Below are 21,114 nucleotides of genomic sequence, written 5' to 3' on the forward strand. Positions count from 1 at the left end.
CTATCATCCACAGACCAATGGGCAGACAGAGCGCACCAATCAAACCCTTGAGCAATACCTACGTTGTTATGCCAATGCCACGCAAGACAACTGGTCGGAATGGTTGGACACCGCGGAAGCGGCTTACAACAATGCTGTTCATTCTGCTACCGGACTCAGCCCCTTTTTCTGCTCTACCGGTCTTCACCCCAGACTGCTGCCAGTTCGTCCTACATCTTCCAGTGCCGTACCATCTGCAGATGCCCTGTATCCCTGATCCGCAATCAACATCGCCTGGCGGCCGGTACCTTGGCAGTGGCACAAGCACGTATGAAGGAACAGGCTGACAAGAGACGGAGCTCTGAGCCTGTCCTTCATGTTGGGGACAGGGTATGGCTGCCTCCAAGAATCTACCGGTACGCAATTTACCAGTGAAACTGGCTCCCCGCTTTTTTGGTCCCTTTCGCATCATTGGGCGTGCTTCTTCTGTTGCCTTTCGTTTGTCTCTGCCTCGTTCTTGGAGGGTCCATCCTGTCTTTCATGTCTCTCTTTTGAAGCCCTATGTGCCCGATGTTATGGGTCGCACCTGTTCCCGTCCTGCCCCGGTTTTGGTTCGGGGGGTCCCTGAGTTTGAGGTGCAGGAGATATGTGATTCACGGATTTGGCGGGGTGCTCTGCAGCTCCTGGTCAGCTGGAAAGGTTATCCTGCTTGTGACCGCACTTGGGAACCGTGCTCCTTCGTGCATGCACCGCGCCTGTTTCGGGACTTCTATCTCCGCTACCCTTGGAAACCCGGTGCTCCGGGGTTGTCCGGGAGGGGGTATGGTGTCACACCCCGCGCTCGCTCGCGGGCGCCACTTACCTGTCCTAGGGTCCCGGGTCCACGGCCGCAGCGGTCTCCTCCTTCATGGAGGCTGTACCCGCGGTGGCGTCTTTCCCCACGCCGACCCGCGGTCCGGATAGGCTCCATGGATGCCATCATCTTGCGAGGATCTGCGCATGCGCGGATCGTCAGTATCCGACGTCCCGCGCATGCGCAGTGTCGGAACATGCGTTCCAAGCCTCGCTTTGATGCCGGGCTTTAAAAGAGCACCGCATACACAGGGACAACGCGTCTCAACACGGTTGTTACTGTGTATGCGCTGCTGGAGCCCTGGCGTCCATGCCTCAGCCTCCCCAGTTCCTTGCTCTGCCTTATCCTGCCTTGTCCAGCCTCTCCTCCTTGTCCTCGCCCTGCTCCTTAGTCCTCCTACCCCTTGCTTCTCAGTTCTTCTTGGTCCTTGCCTGCCTCCTGGTTAAGGGTAAGGGGAGGTCCTGTCTGGGTTCCTGGATTGCTTCCCTTCTGCTAGGATAGTAGGATTCCCCTGTCTGTTCTGCTTGTCCTTGCAGACCTTCGTCCTTTACCGGTCTTGTGCCCTGCCGGTACCTGTGCCTTGCTGCCTTCTTGGATGTTCCGGAGTTCAGCTTCCACTATTATCGGTGTCTTCATCAAGCCTTCCCTGCCAGTGGAAACACTGTCCCGACGTCACGTAAATACTGAGAAGTGCCACCCGTGGCGTTCAGTGCCATCCTGTCATATATCGTCAGGAGGGTATTGGGCTAATTTCTCGCGCTACCCATTCATTGGCAATAGATACTCCGACAGACTGGCAACCTCAACTCCACGGTCTCCAGGAAGAAAAGGTAACCAGCGATCTCGTGAAGACTCGTTTAACAGGGATGAGCTATCGCCGCCCACATTCACGCCAGAATAGGAGAACTGCGCAGTTGGCACGAGACCACTCCAAAGATACAACCTTCTTGTGGGGAATTCATTTTCTTAATCCCAAAAATCCCTGCATTACCAGTACTCACCACTATCAGAAAGCCGGTGTTTTAAAACCACCAGACTTTTGTGTAAAACTGAACAAATGAAACAAAACCAGACCAAGGAAAGGCATGCTAAGAGGTGGATACAATGTAAAACCATATTCTGAAATGACTTGAAGGGAGTAATTATTTAATGTATAGGTAAAAGTTGTCAGTTTGATTTGAATGTAGAAAACTGGGAACAAAAAGTGACATTTAGCTGAAACCTGGCTTAATTAAACTGAATTCTGCCTGACAACTACCCCCGACAGGAGTTGATACTGGATCAACAGCTGTGTTCCCAGGCCTGGCTGCCAGGCCTGGCTGCATCCTGAGGTCACATGGCCCTGTTGATTAGATTAGGGGTGGAGCAGCTTGGGACTACAGGGAGTTGGACAAAGGCCTGTGCTGGACTCAGGCAAATGTTATAATGGGGGGCCGTAAAGTGGCTTCCTCTTAGGGGAAACTGGGAGGGGCAGTGCCTCTGCTAGCAGCTGAGCTTGGGGGAAGTGGATAAACCAGTTATTTCACCCTGTGATGTGGGAAGCCACACCCCTTTTTGACCAGGGCATAATTTTAAAAAGATAGATAACTCAAAGTGCGGACTTGTCAGAATTATATAAGTAATATCATTATTTTTGTGATTTTTCTGTGAACATTTTGAGATGCGTTAGGACCCTGTGGTGTATTCTGGGGGGTTGCTAGCAGAAAATAGGGTCTCACTCCAAATGTCTGCATGTTAAAAATCTGACACTTCATCAATTAATGTCCATACTCCTTGCGCACATGTGTGTAAATTTGGGTAAATGTCCGATATTGCAAAACCAGTTAAAAAGCGCAAAATGTTGTTATTTTTGAATGCAAGCCCCCAGGAAGATCAGAGGCGGACAAGCATGGACCATAAGGAATATATAAGGTGCACATGTAATTTCAACAAATTGTATATCTGGGAAGGATGTATTTGAATCAAATATAGATTTGTGGGCAAACTGACCAGGGGAGGATCCTCTGAGCCATAAAACCTACAGCATCACTCTGACCCACATTTCCTTCCCCCAATCATGGGAGAGGGGAGAATTGGGGCAATGACAAGTAGAGAGGGGCAGGCTTAGCTAGGCCCAGGCACACACCCATTTTCAAAGCACATAAAAAGAGACTGCTGGGACAGGTAGAGACATTCAAATCCAGTTGCTGCGGAGCGTTTTGCCGGACCACACAACATCCAGAAGATACCAGTTCCAGACTGACTCCAGCTACATACTCCAGAACCTAGAACTTATACTTTAGAACCTAAATCAGAGGCCTAAAACCACAAGCTGAGTTCTCTGCAGCAGGCCTCAAATCATTGCAAGCTACTCACAGCCGGGTGAGCTGCTTGAATCCCTTGCCAAGAACTTTTGCCAGGACCAGTGCAGAGATCCAGGAGCCGTGCAGAGACCGCTGTATCCGGACAGACCAGATCAGAGATCCAGAGTGACCCAGACCGCTGTGAGCATAACCAGAGAGCTGACCCAGATCACTGTGAAGTGCCGAGACCAGAACCGGAGTCCAGTCCAAAACCTGACCAGATCCGTGGCGAGGCCTATTTCAAATTTATATTGTGAGTACCTAGCAGAACTGTGCAGAACCAATCTCTTAGTTAAAATAATCTAATCCAAACTATTTTAACCTAAGTAGAACAACCTCCTATAAATCATGTCATCTGTCATTTGTAAAGCTGCACAACTGTCACCTGTCAATTCTGAAGCTGCAAGCTGTCACCTGTCATTTTGAGTTTACTTTAAATCCGAAAAACTACCTTTATTTAATCGTCCGTATCTCTGGAACCGTTTGGGATAGGAACGAAATTATACTTTTGCCGTAATCACGATTCACGCACTCGTGAATTTTACAGCGATTTGCGATTTGGTTAAAAATCCAGCCACGTGTAACCATCAGCAGTCATTTCTTTCCTTGCTAAAAATTCGTTTGCCTCTTAATCACCAACTCTGAATCATTGCTAAAGTGAGCCTGAACACATCCCAAGTATCTCTCACTCACCCTGAACCTCCTAAAGGGAATTAAAAGCATGTTCAGCATATTTCTCACTTCATTGCCACCACATTCAAAGCACTTGGGCCTGTGTTTTAAAACTCATACCGGTTTTCTCTAAGCTTGCTGGGGGACTGCACGGCCTGGTCAGACCAGCCGTGCAGTCCGGCACCGGCGAGCAGAACTCGTAGTGTGGTGGAGAGGTAACAACAGCGCCGGTAGCACTACCGGTGCAGTTGTTGCCTTTCCGCCACACTCATAATGAGGCCCATTCTCAATAGTGATGGATAGCCAAGACAATCCTTTGGTACAATCCTTTGATTGGTCAAACACTTTTTGACTTTTTGATCTTCTTCACCCCAAATAAATGTGGTCAGTGATAGATCTTCAGTTTCTCAGTCAAGGCCACTGCAACAGAGGAAAAGGCTGGAATGAACCAGCGATGGCACTGCCGGTCTGTCTGATGAACCGCTCTGCCCCAGTGACTCCCCCAGCCTCTTCTCTTTTAGCTCCTTCTCAGTCTTTAGGTCCTGAGGTGTTCTTGAGCATTTCTGATTTCTTTTCTTGGAGCTGTATTAAGCCCTGACCCAAAAAGAAGCAGAGGCCTTTTACAGGATTACGTGAATATGACCTTTTGCCCGAATTACTAAAAGGTGGACCGCTCCCAGACCCCATAATCACATAAGGATGGTGCATGTGCTTGGCCCAGGCGGAACTGTTGTTGATATCATCCAGGTAGGCACCTGAAAATTACTGGTAAGGTTTTAAAATAATATCCACCATCCTTTGACGGGTGGCCGGGGCCTCATACAATCCGAACGGTAGCACCGTGAACTGATATAATCCAGCAGGTGTTGATAATGCTGTCTTTCCATGGACAACAATGAACAAAAAAGTCATTGGTCAACCATGGCTAGTCCATGATTTTGACCATGGTTTACCACTGACAACCACAGAGGGTAAATGGCTCAGGGACAGAACGTGGACAACCCTGGTCTGTTGTAGTACATGAACATACATGGTTATCTATAACCCTAAAGACATTGGATGATTGTACCATAGACATAGATAGTTGTCTCTGATCTTGAAGAGTTTGGATAACCATGAATACTCATCAATATGAACATTTGAATGTTGTATTTGTTTACCCCTTCTTCAATTAACCTGCAGATTCAGACAATTTGTGGTTTAAAGTTAAAACCATGACTAACCATGGATAACCATCGTCAGTAGTAGTTATCCCAGAACCACAGTTCTATGAAGTATTTCTGGTAGAAACAGCCATCCCCCATGACATTTATCTGCCCATAATATAGGTGTATTACATCCAGACAGACTACCACTGGGAAAGTAGCCACCATGCAGCAGCATGATAAATAAACCTTTTATGATAGGTCAGGCTTTCCTGTTGAATAGCAAGTGGCTGCAAAGTGATTGTGCACATTTTCAAAGGTCCCTAACAATATCAGGATGTCTTTATAAATTGTATAGTAAAAAGATAACATGATTACATGGAAATAAATGTACACTGTGAACCCTTTTTGACATGTATTATTCATGTTGGAAGGAAAACATACATTTCTGGAATTGTGCAAAGCATTGTGGGTATGCAAATAAGATCAGCGCTGGGGAATCAAACATGCAGTTCTCTATCCTGGGAGTAAAGGTCTCTGCCCTGCCCATTGCATAAGATGTATGCACTCTACTCACATTTCACACACCGATTGTGCTACAAAAATTATTTAGATTACCTGCATTGTTGTAAGGTGCAGGAAAGGGAACCACTGGGGTTGGTCTGAAATTCATTTGAATGTTAGAAGAGTGGGTTTTCACATTTGGGGTTCCTCTGAGGGATTATTGAAAAATAATAACTAGTATTTTACTGTTAACAGAAATACATATGTTCCTCACAAATATTGACAACCATAAAGCTTAATAATGGCTTAATAATTATCAATTAATAATTATTAGCAAAATAAAGAAATGAGCAAAGTCAAAGATGCATGTCCATGGATCACTGACCAATCATGGTCCGATTACAGCGAACATACCAAGGATGACCACATGTACGGTGGACAGCTCTGGTTGCCTGTCTTCATTTACCTGTTACATGGGCAGAGAGCATGGATGGGATTACCCAAATTCATGGACAGACCATTGACAAAAATAATTTGGCCACACAGCAAAATCATGACCATGTATATACAGAGACACCCTTGTTTTTTCAATGATATCATGAACAACCAACAGTTGCCTGACACGTATACCACTGTTACATAGACAGAGGCCATGGATGGAATGACTGTGGTTCTTGGCCATATAATGGACACAAATATGATGGACAAAAACCAGAGCCAGAACAGGGATGAGCATGTGTAAACATTTATCCATGATATCATGGACAACCGAAGAACCGGGTATCGGCCGGGTGTAACAAGAACTGCCAAAGATCACTAGTAAGGTTGATGGTGGAGATCAATCTGGCTTTTCTGAATGTTTTATTAGTTTGTAAATCCAGGGCACTGGAAAGGCATCAAATGCAGATATAGGAAGCATCCTCTATAAAACAATCAATACAGCAATGCCCTGTGATGCTCACTCGCTCTGTGATGTCTCAATCGCATGCATTTTAACATTTTCTGTACCTCTTCCCGGATGAACTCACATCTGGTCAAGGTTTTATCTAGACTTCTTGCCTTGGATATGAAGGTCTTGCTTCCTTTCTATCGCTAGGATGTCAGGGGTGAGTTCAGGTGTAACTGCCCAGCACACTAAGGTGGAGCTAGATTGCACTGGGACACTGAGGTCATTCCACTCGGTTTCTGGCAACTCGGCTACTACCTGATGAAAGACATTCCTCAATGTGGGGTCATTCCCTTGCACTCTAGCAAAACAAGGCAGGTGGGGTTCCCTTTGGGAGGGAGTGTCTGGATAAACATGTGTGGGGTCCTGGGTTGGTGGCAAGAGCTGAAGCCTATTCTACTGCTCACAGCATTCCCCAGGGTGGGTACCTCGTCTCTTCTGAGTGGTCAATGACCTCACAGAGTTACTGTGGGATAGGGTCTCTGACTTCATTCTTGTAGTTGTCCTACCCGATATAAGCCAAGCATCATTTGGACTTCCCCTCTACGGTTTGCATCTATAACTCAAGCTTTAGAATGCACCGAATGGATGCAGGTCAAGCTGGACTTTGGCGCAATGAAGAGAGTGCTCCCAAGAAGTACGCCCTTAAGTTGGCTTCTGGGGGTACCAATGGTTCCCGTGGCCACACCTGGTGCTATGGCTTGTGTTACAAAGTATCAATAATACAATCCACGGATCACTGCTAGACACTTTATACAATGAGAGGCAATGGCTCCTGTTATAATGATGCATTTCCTTATAGGAACAATATTTGCTCTCCAAATACTGTTATACAATTCTGATATTGACTAATTCACAAGTAGTGCATGTTTAATGCTATTTTACAATGATCTGTTGACCTTGTTTCCATCTTCATTTGTTTTTTTCCTTTCTTTTTTCTATCCTTTTATTTCTCTTCCTTCTTTCATTATTTTGGTGTTTTCTTTTTTCCATTATTTCCATCATTGGTCTTCCCCTTTTTTCTTTTCATATACTCTTTTCCTCCCTTTACTACTCATTTTATCTTTCCATGTATGTAATTCCTTCCTTGGATCCTTCTTACTTACTCCCCTTCACGTTTGCTTTCTTTCTTTCTCCATCTTGATATCTCCCCCTTTCTTTCTCCTTTTCTCTTTCCTACTTTCTGTCTTTCTTGCCTTCACCCAATCTGTCTTTCATTCAATCTGTTCTTCATTATTTCTTTCCCTTCCCGTCTTTCGTTCTATCACTCTTTTCATTATTTCACATGTCCTGCTTTCCATTTTTCCTTCATTTCATCTGTGTTTCTTTCTCTCCTGACTTCCATTTTAGGTTCTTCGCTCTCAACTTTATCCCACAGTCTCCTTTTCCTTGATCCCTTCTTGGCCTCTACCTTTCTTTGTTCGTGCTACTGATTTAACGTTGTTATTTCTCTTTTTCTCTTGGGATATAAATACATTTCAGGTCAGATGGAAATATTTTTTGCACGTTTTTTAAGAAATGTATTGCAGCATGTGTGATGCACTGCACACATAAAGTAACTATAGGTTAAAGAATGCATAGAGAAAGCCGAGGACTGGATGAAGCACACATTTCTGATATGGACAATCCAGATATCTGGCCAAGCAAGGCTTTCAATCCTTTCTTATCCCTGTGTGCTTGACTCTGCTGCGGGGCTTTGTTAAGGTGGTCGTGATCTTCTTAGAGAACCTATGTCGTTATCACGGGTCATTAATAGTGCCCCCCTCCTCCCCGTGAGACCGCAGAATATTGACTGCAGCAAACATGAACACATTGTCCACGAGCTTGTCAGAGTGGACTGTCATTTCCATCGTGGAGGTTATGCATTTGCATTGTGGAGGTTATGCATTTGCATTGTGAAGGTTATGCATTTCCATTGCTGAGGTTATGCATTTGCATTGTGGAGGTTATGCATTTCCCTTGTGGAGGTTATGCATCACATTGTGGAGGTTATGCATCACATTGTGGAGGTTATGCATTGGTATGATTGAACAGAATTCTGCTAATGCACATTTTGGGTCAAATATTATGTGTAAAGGTGCAGTGAAGGTAGTTCAGTTATAAGGTACAGTACGAACAATCATAACAAATCCCATATATAGATATATATATATATATCCTGTTCCATACCTTTGCATTGTAAACCTTGCCGCATCAGACCCCAGAGCAACGAGCCACAGTGGTCACAGAACGTGGGCACTTTGTAATTATGAATGCCAAATTTGTGAGGCATGTTGACGCTGAAGCGCTGGGACCCGACCTGTTAAGGAAAGGAAAGGTTTTTCTCAGCAATCTTTAAAAAAAGATGTATTAATATGCATCAATTACACATTACATCACAAAGAATACAACAAGGAAAAGAGGAATCGCATAAGAACATAAAAGGGAGATAGCCACAGTTGCCCTTAGCGTACTTCGGCAGGAACTAAATGTAATTCATTCCTCTAGTCATAACATTGTATAACCTTTTCAAGAGTCGTTTTCACTTTAATTGATGCTATTATTTCGACTATAGAACAAATCGAAAAGCATATTTTATTCTCCATTCATTATCGCATATCAGGTAATTGCAGAAAAACATTTCAAGTTATGAAAATGATGCAATAAACAGCATCCAATAGAAGCAGCAAAAGCTACAGAGTATTTAAAAAGCTGTGCAAGGTGGCACAGTCCAGGGTCCCTGATGAGCAACTGCTGTACAAAGGACCTAAGGCCCGATACGTTTGGTGGCCGTGGGAAAACATCCAGTATTCTGGAATGCCGCAGGATTTACCACTCTGCCAAACTACGAGTTTAATTTCAAAACATCCCTGCTTTTCTGAGGAGCTAATTACCTTCGCATACAAGCATTAGCACATGTGGTAATTACCTCAGGCGGTAATTGCAACATGCAGGAGTACAGGAAACCATGGAGTACCATGAGGCTCCAAAACGGGGAATAACTGAACGGTGTGGCATGACTTGAAATCATGCGATGACAACATTACCGTTTAGTGGTATCTCCAAGACAATACCGCCAAACATGTTCTCAGGTTCATAGACTTCACTTTCCTCCCACTTAAACCAGTCCCTTATTTTGAAATCACTAAAATATTCGAGCGGCAAACCAAAATGTACTCACAGGTCCAAACACCGTCAACTCTCCACCCTTCCTGGTACTGGGTGGTCTTCTCCCCCCTGCTTGTAGATTCCTTGCTGCCAAATTGCCCGCCTCCCACATGCTCTGTTAGCCCCCACTTCCGGTTTCCCTGCTTACTCCACCATGTGCTCAATAAAAACCATAATAATTATACTAATAAGAATAAAATACCACTACACTCTTAATCAATGACCATTCATAAATGTGTTACCACATACGGGGGAACAAAAAATAGGTTTAAAAAAATGTGTGTGACCAGGCAGCCTACAGCACATCCCTTGCAGGCATTGCTACATTGCAAAACCTCATCTCCAATCGTTCGGGAGTGATGTTATGGGTTGTAGATGGGTTTGAGAAAGTTACTTGCTTGCTGGAATGAAAGGTAGCATATGCTCCTCAAGGTTCCTAGTCATTGCATCGACTGCCAAATCGTTGAATGCCATACCATTGAAAAAAATGCATCGAAAAAAAGCTTTGAATGCATTTTTAAAAAAAAATGTTTCCATTCCCCATTTTTTAACCTTTAAAACCCATTTTTATTAAACTAAACCCTTTACAATTTAAAAAATGCATTCAATGCTTTTTTCGAGGCATTTTTTTCAATGGTATGGCATTCGATGGTTTGGCAGTCGATGCAATGACCAGATACCGCTCCTCAAATACAAGAGTGCCTACAGGTGAGCATCATTTCCTCTCCCTTCTCCCAGGCTCGCTGCCGCGCCCTATTGTCAATCAGTGACTGCAGAGAGAATTTGGCAAGCAGGGCATGAAGGCTCCAGGGCCAATCCTGGGATATCTTCTCAGGATTGGCCTAATGGGCTGCTTTACAAGCATATAACTGAGAAAGGTTCTGAGCAAATCAGGAATCCTGGAAGTTGGTTCTTCTGTGAGTCCATTGTTGGGAACCCCTCCTGGGGGATTTGCCCCTTATTAAAGGTTAAATCCACAGGTAAACAATGAGTAATTAAAGATGGGGAGCCTTCCACCATGAAAGGGTCCCACTCTGTATGGTACTAGTAGTCCACCTACTTTACTAGACTCCTACTGCCAGTGCATGGAAAGGCTCACATCCGGTGGCTGCATTTACATCAAGAGTGCTCGGTCCTGGTGCAGGCGTGTGCGCACAATGCGGCGATGCACTCCCTTACTAAAAACCAATGTGTGATCCCCTCCACTGGTGCTCGCAGACCAAATGAGTGTCTGTACAAGGCCAATCGCACGACACCTTCATGGAGCTGTTGATTAATCCCTCGCTGCATGGCTATATGTAGATGACAAATGCGTCAGCCCCTCTGCTGGGGCTCACAAACCAAATGAGTGGCTGCACAAGGTCACACGCACCATACAGTCATGGAGATGTTGATTAATCCCCAGCTGCATGGCTGTATGTGGATGACAAATGTGTGAGCCCCTCTGCTCTGGCTCACATACCGTATTAGTGCCCGCACAAGGCCACTCACACCGCACTGTTACAGGTATGTTGGTTAATCCCTGGCTGCATGGCTGTATGTAGGTGGCATCACCAACACTTGAGGAGTGAGGACTAGCGGACCCACAAGGCCGCGGAAGTGTTTGTCCTCTGCCATGCAAATGAGAGGACATCCACAGTGACCGTGGGCGCACATTCAGTATTTCAAAATGGACCTTGGAGCCCCATTTTTAAAGCCGAAGGGTGAGCCTAAGAGGGCAAAGACAATAATAGGTTGTTTGGAAAGCGGAGACACAGTTATTAAGAGGCTAGAAGAAGGTTTGGACATTTAGAAGTATTCTCCGCTCCAGAATAAAAGTCAAGGTTTAATATGATAGGTATCTAGCTGCTGCATGTATCTAGGAAACTGTGGTTTATGTCATAAAACCAACTTTCAAATTCCAAACTCTATGTGTTGTGTGCTTGCTTCGGCAGCGCATATACTAAAATCGGAACGATACAGAGAAGATTAGCATGGCCTCTGCACAAGGATGACACGCAAATTAGTGAAGCGTTCCATATTTTAAAAAAAAGACAACAAAAAAACTCTGTTGTTTCCTAAGTGTCATGTGTCCTAAAAATCATTAATTCTCAGTCTTCTTTGTTGTAAAGAACACGTTTTATATTGTCAAATATATTTGTTCTCCTATGTCTCCGGTAGCCAACACGTGTTTCGACCAATGTGGTCCTTCTCAAGGCAATAGAATTGTCTCTGGATCCTAATTTCTTGCCCTCATTATCATGTGGTTGTACCATCCAGACTGGAATTCCAATTCCTATTTGTCTCCTTCGATTCATTCTTGCTTTATACACTAAGCTTAAAATTCCAGGTGAAGACTGCCACAACACATGGTTGTTGAAGATATCTCTTGTTAGAGGTTTTAAAGTATAATTCTTATATAATTGGTATATTGATGGATATCCATCAATCCATTCAGCCTCTTTGGCTTGCTGCGTGTTTTATTAGAAATGATCCCAGGAGACAAAGAAGAATTGGAATGTTCTATTAAGAGTGATAACATCTAGGATTGAACGCCAGGGCAGACAGTTCTTTTCCTCACGTGTTTATCAAAGACTGTTATGACCACCGCCTGCCAGCATCCCTGCTCTCTGTGGAGAAGCTCTCACTGGATGGAGATTGCAGGAGACCGCAACGCAAGATATGATATGATAGGTTATTTATAACGCGCTTAATATCCAGAGGTTTCTAAGCACTGACCTGTGTTGCTCTGTGTCGTCTTGCTTCCAAGGCGAGCATGTTGCCCCTGAGCTCTCCTCCCGAGACCCGAGATGCTATGCGTAGCCCACCATGCACCAAACAGTGTGGTCTATTTGTATCTAGAGCAGCAACAAACATGGAGGGTTGCTTCTGGGTTCCAGAGCAGATTTTTCTGCCCCAGACTGCGCCCTTGCGCATCGCAATTGAATGTTCACTCAGCGGTCCTAGCCCCTGCAGGATTTCCTCTAGAGTCCGCTCCTCTGCTGTCCTGCTCTCGGCTAGGTCATCGGCTTTCCTCTTTGCCCAGGGGTTTTCTTTGTATGTGTGTCCCTACTACTATTCCAGGGCTTTTTCACTGTTATTTGGATGCTTCCTCTGCCGTAGGTAACTTTCTTTCTCTTCTTTCTCTCCTTCTTCCCAGAAGTCCCTATGGGAAGACACTATCTGGATTTTCCCTGTCTCTACAAGCCCTTCGGTCTCATCATGAAAGTCAGATTCTGGAACCAGTTTTTCCACCTAGCTTTAAAGGTTTTTCCAACAAGGCTGGGGATTCCTGTCACTTGGTCTTCCTTCCGAGTCGTCCCCTGGCTATCGGCTGTCTCAGTTATCTGCTGTCAGAGTGGCTTCTGGAATAGATCAGCCATTCCTCTACAAAACATGACCCCCCCCCAACCAAAAACTCTAGATTAGGCCAGTTGTTGACACAGATCCCTGAGAACCTGTGTCCTCCATATCCCAAGCCTCAAGACTAGGTTGGTAAATAGATAGTTTATTTTTCTTATTATTATTATTATTATTATTATTATTATTATTATTATTATTATTATTATTATTATTATTATTATTATCATTATGATTATTATTGTATTTATAGAGCATGGACCTAGCTTTGAAAAGAAACAGAGTGCTTTACAGAGGTATACAACAGTACAGATGCAAAACGGAGCAGATCTACCGCGGCATCAGGATACAGAGGGGCAGAGAGGTGTGGTAAATTTTTACAGGGTGGAGGAGAGGGGCGGACGGCGTCTAGTGGGTCAGGTGGTGTGGGGGTGACGTGATGGCCTAGGTGTTGAGGAGAGACTCCTTGAAGAGGTGGGTCTTGAGCAGTTTTCAGAATTGTAGGAGCGTGTGGGCAAGTCTGATGCTGATGGGGAGAAGGTTCCATAGTCTTGGGGCGTAGGCAGAGAAGGTTTGTTTTTGGGTGCTTTCCTTTTTGCAGCAGTGGATTTCAAGTCTGCACGTGTCCTGCCTTCTGGTGGTTCGCTGTCCGCCGGAGATGCTGAGTTTCTCCATGAGTAGCTGGGTGACTTGAAGGCGACCGACTTATTGATGATGCAGCAGGAATTGAAGGTGATTTGTTCTTGAAGTGGGAGCCAGTGAAGGAATGTAATCAGGAAGATTACATTCAGGCTGTTAACGGTGAAAATGGTCTGTCGCCAGGGTGTGCGCCAGCCTCGATCTATCTCAGTTGACTGGGTTGTTTATTTGCACGTGGCACATGTCACTCGTGGTACCTGTAACCGCCTGAAAGTAATCTACCTGATCACATGCCCATGCATGAACCTTTCAAGAAACTGACTGTTGAACACAGGTCCTGTATACGAACTAAAAGGATGACAGCTCCCATGGTGGAGCATTTTGCCCTTAAAGGGCATTCTGAGAATGACTTCACCGGGGCTAGAAAAGGTTATCTGCCCCAGCCGAGGAGGCAACATGCATAAAATCCTCTTTAAGAGAGAGCAGTGATGGATCTTCATATTACAGACCAACTCTTAAGGGTTAAATGATAACATTGATGACGAAGCCTTAGCTGTTAGTACTTAACAGAATATGCTCACGCAACCAGTGTGATAGATAATCTATCCAAACTGGGAGCTAGTAAGCATTGTCTACCAAAAAGACTAGAGGAGTACGTGGCCGCCCCTTACTTCTGCCTGAGTAGTCCATCTGTATAATCAATTATCAAACTGCTATAGCACCATGGGACTATGTGCCAATGTTTGAATCAATGCAATGTGAATTTAACCTATGAGGCCACCAATATGTTTGAACGCAGGGAACAGACCATGGCAATCCTGGTTGCCATAGCCGCCGGAATACAATCTTCTAATATCTAAAATGAGAAATCAATAATTGGGCTGTAACATCTATTGCAGTTTTTGAAACAAATACATGCAAGTTTAAGCATAATCTATAAAAAAGAATAGAGAGTAAAGGGCCGCCCGTTACGTCTGCCCAATTAGTCCATCTGTATAATTAATTATCAAGCTGTTATAGCCCATGGGACTACGTGCCAATGTTTTGATCAACGCATTCTGAAAGTAACCTATGAGGCCTCTAAAATGTCTGAACGCAGGGAATTGACCGGTTGCCATAGCATCCGGAATACAATCTTCTAATATCTAAAATTAGAAATCAAAATCAAAAAGTGGGCTGTAACAGCTATTGCGATTTATAAAAATCAATGTATGCAAGCCTAATAATAGTTTACTGCAAGCAGGGATCCGCACACAATAGCCTGAATCCAACACCCACTTATTACATAACAGCGGGCATCCATTCAAAGATGGCAAAACTCAAGGCGAGTCGCCAAGTTCGTCATCGATGGTAACCAGAGGTCAAAGTGGACGGGAACTAAAGGGTACAACGTTCCCTTACTTTGTGTGACCTGGAGTACCGTTCCAGGACGGTAGGAAAGGCCACTTTAAAAAAAAGAAAAAGAAAATAACAGTAAACGACATTGTGCTATTTCACAAGTGCTGGCTAAGTGTAGACGTAAGGGGCTTGTTTAGGCACATAGGAGTTTGCAGGTAATGGAGGGGCGGGCCTATCAGTGGCTATTGTCACATACATGCCCCTTAAGAGTTGTGAATGGTGGGCCAAGGGAATACATAAAGTGGCATTTAAGTGGTTTGAAATGAGGGCAGGGGGTGCTTATAACTGTATGGGTGAACACGACAGTGTTTCGGCCATTTTGTGTAGAGCTAGGTGAGCTCTAATGGTGTAGGCCTTCATCAGGACAGGAGTGTCTTTACGAGTGGAGGGTTCTATGTGGTCGAATCCGAGGAGCTTAGTGGCTCAGATTAAGAGGTCGAAGGATCCACTTCTTGGCCGAAACACTGTTGTGTTGACATGTATTATATGTTGTTGTTCAACTCTTGATTGTGCCCACACTCTATGGGCCCCCCACCTGTTTATGATTCCACTGAATTCTCTAAGCTTCCTTCCCAAGGAACCTATAAAGAATGAACAAACTGTAAAAGTAGATGTCTCAAATATTGACTACTTGATCATTCGTACTTAGGTACTACACTTTGTATGTCCTGAAATGTGAATGTCCTATGTTTTTTTAAAAATACCAGTGTATTACTACACCACTGCACTTCAAAATAAAACCCTTTTGTGCAGAGGAACAGTTTCATGAGAATTATGTGATCACCCACACAAGGGGTCACCCACTCAGGGTGTAGCAGTGGTTATTCTTCAGCAGAGATTGACCTGACCTTGCTCATTCGTTTTTTGATACTATTGTGCCCTTATGCCTACATGTGTGTGAGTGTGGGCGAACACAAAAAGCGCCCACAATTTACTATTCACAACTGTTATCTTTGTCAAAGCTTGCTTAGAAAAATGTGTTCACCAGGTCCCCATTTTAAGGAGAATAAATGAACAACCAGGCATTAAACAAAAAAGGCTGTGGGGTGATTTTCATTTTTCAAGGGCCGGATGCCTGAAGCATGGAAGCAGGCTGCCCGAGCAGGTCTTATGTAAATAGCACTTGCACAGTGTGCAGCTCCCAGGATGACCACTCATCCTGCACTGACAAGAGGCAAGACAGGAGTAAACACGCCCTGGGCAGCCCGATCAGTCAACGGGGGGGGGGGGCAGTACGGCGGGCACTTGAGCAGAAGAAGAGCAAAAAGAACTGTTTGTTGAATTTTGGAACATCTCTGGTGTTGTAAATATTTACCTCATCCTGAGTTTCCTGTTTCTTCAAACCGGCGCACTTGGTTATTATAAGTTCATGACATCTCTTGTGGACCACGCAAGTGCAAACTGTAAACAGGGCAAAGATGAAAGGTTAGGGCTCTTGGCGCACTATTTTTAAAAGAGAATCATATTTCAGCAGCGCAGCAAAAACAACAACAGAGGCTGGCGGTGCACCTGGCCTGGATTTCTATAAAATATGTATGCATTATGGCTAGCCTACTTTCCAGCAGTCAGCCTGCAGCAGGCGCCCATCCTTCAAATCTCAGTGCACATCTGGTCATTCAGCTGCATCAGGTGCACACAAGTCATTAACAAAGTCCTATGGCCCGATGTAATATCACAGGCTGGTTACTTTCATTATACCTTATTCAAAGTTTAAAGAACTCGATGGGAAATTGGGAGAAGCCAACCCAGGGCTGCTTTAAACTGGCACTTGTATACATTTACAGACACCCCAACACTCAGTTACTGGGTGCGAGTCTCACCCTTTGGGAGCTCCCCGCCCTCACCAGTGCATCTGTTGTGATGAAACTATAAGAAACGCAGGTCACTCTCACACCTGAAATATAAATATTGTTACTGGGAGTAATGAGCAGGCGATAATGGTGGACGATAACCACGATGACCCCGCTCCCACTCTACCTCCCTACCTCCTCCCAGCGGGAACAATCCAACAAATGGGCTCCTCCAACAGATGGATGTCGATTTCGGTGGACACCTGGGGCCAGATTACAGAAACTGTGCACCGGTGCAAGTGCAAAGTTTGCACGGTATTAGCACTAGGGCAAAGTCTGTCCTATTTTTAAAAACACTGGGACACTTTAAAAAAACATTGCACCTCTACAAGTGCAGTTTGGCATATTAAAAGCACCAGGGCTAAAATTGCCCTAGGGCTAAAAAGAAACATTGTTGATGCAGTTTTGCATCAGGGCAAAGTTTGTGCAAAAATGGAGTGAAAATGCATCTTTTTTGCACTAGGGCATTGTTTCCTTGGTGTTTTTAATATGCCAAACTGCACTTGTCAAGTTGCAATGTTTTTTTAATGTGTCCCAGTGTTTTTAAAAAAAGGCCAACCTTTGCCCTACTGCTAATACCGTGCAAACTTTGCACTTCCACCGGGGCAAAGAATGACCTAACTAAGCATATCACTTGAGTGTGTGACCTCATTCCTAGCTTCCTTTCCCTAGTGTATATGTCACACCTTTGTACTGGACTAAATGTTGGGGCTTGTTTCTCCCTGGTGCTTTGATGCAGCACCCCCACGAGTTAGTGCATTATAAAATTCAAATACATTTAAAAAGAAAACCCAGTGGTAGACCTAGCATAAGCGAGAAGGTGTGCAGCTGGAACAGGTCAAGATGCCCGCAGCAGAAGCAAGAGGCAAAATGCCAACATGTGCACATATGGTGAGGCGGGCATCAGGATGGGTATGTAGATGGGCAAGCATGTATATACTCATGTCACAGGAGTGTCCGCAGCAGGCTAGGGGAGCAGGAGGCAACAGTAGCAGAATACAAGGCTTACCGGCCTAAAAGGTGTCCACCATTGTCTGCTCAGCTCTTGGCCGGGATGCCTGTGCTAGGATGCCTGGGAGCAAGTTGTACAAGCTGCTGACATGCTGGAAAGAGCCCAATCCAGGCCATGCCTGAACCAAGAATGGAGGATGCCAGCACAGGGACAGGCGGCCCAAGACACAGGGTCTCTACAGTACTTGCGCTCGGGGCTACAGCAGGCTGATGGTGTGGCAGAGACTGTGCTGGGTCTCACTTCAGCAGGGCAGGAGGAGGGAAAGAAACAGGAAGACGGGCCAGGGAAAGTAGTTTTTTACCCTAGTGGCCACAGGCGCACACTTCAGTCACGTGCTGGAGGGGGACCAATCCTGTCCCTGCCTGACTCCAGAATTAAAGATGGCAAGACAGAGACAGGCAGCCCAAGAGGTGGGACTCTGCAGTCCTCACACTACAGGCTAGCGGGGCCAACACTCTGGGCTCGATCGGGCTGATGGTGTGGCAGTGACAACATCAGTTCTTACTTCAGCAGGGCAGGAGAAAGGAAAGAAAAAAGGGTGAAGGCCCAGGAAGGGTTTAACTCTTTACGCCACCAGTACAATCGAAAGCTGACAAGGACGAAAACATGTTTGGGGATGCTTGTGTTCTTGTGCAGAAGGGATGTGACCTAGCAGTTTGGGCTGGACTGCCCCTTTTGGGGTGGGACCAATCATGATTTGCATATGGTCCTTCCCCTTTTTAAAGTCTTGGCAGGCGAAGAACAATGGTCTGGAGGGTTGCCAAAAGCAATGCCAGAGGTTAAGATGAATTCTAAAACTTCCAGTCATCACCTCTTTTGTTTTGCTACAAACAAAAGCTGATAACATGCTGGGGAGGGCCAAATCCAGTCCCTGCCTGCCTCAAGGACTGCGGCATGGTAGGACAGCGTCAGGTGGCTCAAGATAGAGGGGGAGCGGGATGAAGGTATGGCAGAGAGCACCAGGGTGCACTGCAGCAAGGCAAGGGTAGAAAAAGTGGCAGGATGAGGGCCCGGGCACGGCTCAACTCTTGTGCCTGCTGGCACACAAAACATCTGGTCCCGTACTGGAGAGGACAAATTCCTGTTGCTGCCTAGCGCAAGGTTGGTGGATGGCAGGACAGGGTCCGGTGCCCCAAGACAGAGAGTCTCTGTGGTGCTTGGGCTCGGAGTTGGTGTGGGCAGGTGGTGTGGCAGAGACTGCGCAGGGTCTCCCTCCAGTGTGGGCAGGTGGTGTGGCAGGGACTGTGCAGGGTCTCCCTCCATCAAGGCAGAAGGAGGAAATGTGAAATGGCTTAACATTCTGTCACATGAAATAAGCAGAACAATTATTCCTTCTCTATGAATTAAACAAGGGAGCTAATTAATGAATTCTTTAACAAAAATGCAGTCAGTGAATTCACTATTTTTGATCTCGTGGCACCAACACACGTGTCTTGGTAGTTCAGACTGAACGTGCATTCACTCTTTGGCCTCCCAGCTCAGAAGTCATCACAATGACTGGTTCCCACAATAATGGTGGTATTTCTGTTCAATCATATACCCCTATCCTTCGACTGGCCAGATAGCAGAAGTGCAACACGCTCCCTTGGGAACAGGATGATGCTGTGGGCTGGATCATCCCTTCAATTATTACAGTGCTTAGAAGCCTTACACACATTACCACATCAATATTATACTGTGTGTTGTACAAATGAACTATCCGACACACAGCAACATGAGGGCGTGTGAAGCATAAGTGGTGCACTGCAAATTCCAGCACATAACATAAATGCTCAATGTGGGCGAGCAGACCCATGTAGTGTAGATTTTCCAATAGCAGACACGTTGGTCTTTGGCTACTAATGGGTTGAGTCTGTTTGGAATTGGAAAACTGGAATGATGTGTCTTGGAAAAGTTTGCTCTGCACTGCAGAGCCCTAGAGCACCTCAAAAGCACCTGCAAATGTACTTAAAACATTTTGCTCAACATTGTCAAACACCTTTGCTGCAACACCAGGTTTGTAGCCTAGGGCCGGGCATTACTGTTATGAGGACTTGAAAAGGGCACTTCATCTGTTTGTATGGCTCCATAGTCGAATTTAGCACTAGGAGACATGGGTACCACGCCTGACGTTCTCACTTTACTACACCGTTGCCATCCTACGCAAATCACCATAGGGGTCATTACGACCCTGGCGTTAAGGATTTAACGGCGCCGTAAAAGGTGCCGGCGCCGTTAAACCCTTAACGCCTGATTACGAGGTCCCTTTGCGGCTCCCGACCTTAACGGCTGGTCTGGACCAGCCGTTAAAGTAGGGACCCGCAAAGGGACTTCCGAGGTAATTACGGTACCGCAATTTGCGGTACTGTAATTACCACCTTCCCCAGTCCCATTGAGCCCTATGGGGCAAAAATGGGAATGGGGAAGGGCCAATGGTAAATGGGGAATTACCACCCCGCCAACCTTGGAATGGGGCAGTATTTCCCCATTTACCATTGGCAGACTCGTTACAATACCAGCAGCAACCATGGTGCTAATAGCGCCATAGGTTAACGCTGGTGTTGTAATGAGGGCCCATATCTGCCTGAGCACCAGTTCCTGAACCCACCCATATTCCATCACTTTGATGGGGTTAGAAAAGAATAATATGACCATCTGAAACCTGGGCATATACATGCATGGGAATTATAAAACCTGAGTGGCCGTCTGCAGGGCAGTCCAGAAATGTCCTAGAAACAGTTTATTTTAATCTTGAGTTACCGTGATTTTATCTAATTATACTCTCTCTTGTCAAAGGTGTGATAAACCCTATCGAGGGAGAAGACTTCCTATGTGAAATTGTCTGAGTACGTCTTACAAAAACCTGAGTTAACACAACAACGTGAACATTGACAAGTCTCCTAAGGGATTAAATAAATAACGGAAAGAAGTTCGACAATATAAACTGGTTAAAGAGCCTTAGTACAACTAGGTTTATGTAAGGAATTTATCAGGACAGGCTGTTGTAACATCGGAAATGGTCAAAATGGATGACCTGGATTGGATTTCTGAACACTTAAGGTTGAAGGGGATTTTTACGGATACGTTGGACTTTTTTTTATTTTATCTTTGAAAAAATTGTTTGTACAATTGAATCAAATAATAAAAAAGAAAAATTCTACTGTGTTTTAGGTAAACTATGAACTTTGTTTTAAATTTGCTTTCTGTACTTAGCCACTTTTATAGTTTCTCCTAAATTGGATATTTCTCTTCTGTTTGGTGCATTGCAAGCAGAGCATTATTTATAGATCTCTGCTTGCTTCGATTGGC

General features: G+C 45.1%; 1 protein-coding gene and 1 non-coding gene across 3 annotated transcripts in view; one reads left to right on the forward strand and one right to left on the reverse strand.

Annotated features, from left to right (window-relative positions):
- Positions 1–21,114, reverse strand: part of PRKCE (protein kinase C epsilon) — a 1,836,175-nt gene that overhangs the window by 871,763 nt on the left and 943,298 nt on the right. For both annotated transcript variants that reach the window (XM_069608445.1, XM_069608444.1), the window contains 2 exons: positions 16,280–16,365; positions 8,611–8,740 (listed from right to left, as the gene is read on the reverse strand). In XM_069608445.1, coding sequence (XP_069464546.1) covers positions 8,611–8,740; positions 16,280–16,365 — 216 coding nt within the window. The remainder of the gene's footprint in view (positions 1–8,610; positions 8,741–16,279; positions 16,366–21,114) is intronic.
- Positions 11,507–11,613, forward strand: LOC138468600 (U6 spliceosomal RNA). Its single transcript, XR_011268353.1, has one exon. It is a non-coding gene; the product is annotated as a U6 spliceosomal RNA (small nuclear RNA).

This window comes from Ambystoma mexicanum, chromosome 4q (genome assembly GCF_040938575.1).
Source record: "Ambystoma mexicanum isolate Mex_15411 chromosome 4q, UKY_AmexF1_1, whole genome shotgun sequence".
NCBI classification, from domain to species: Eukaryota; Metazoa; Chordata; class Amphibia; order Caudata; family Ambystomatidae; genus Ambystoma; species Ambystoma mexicanum.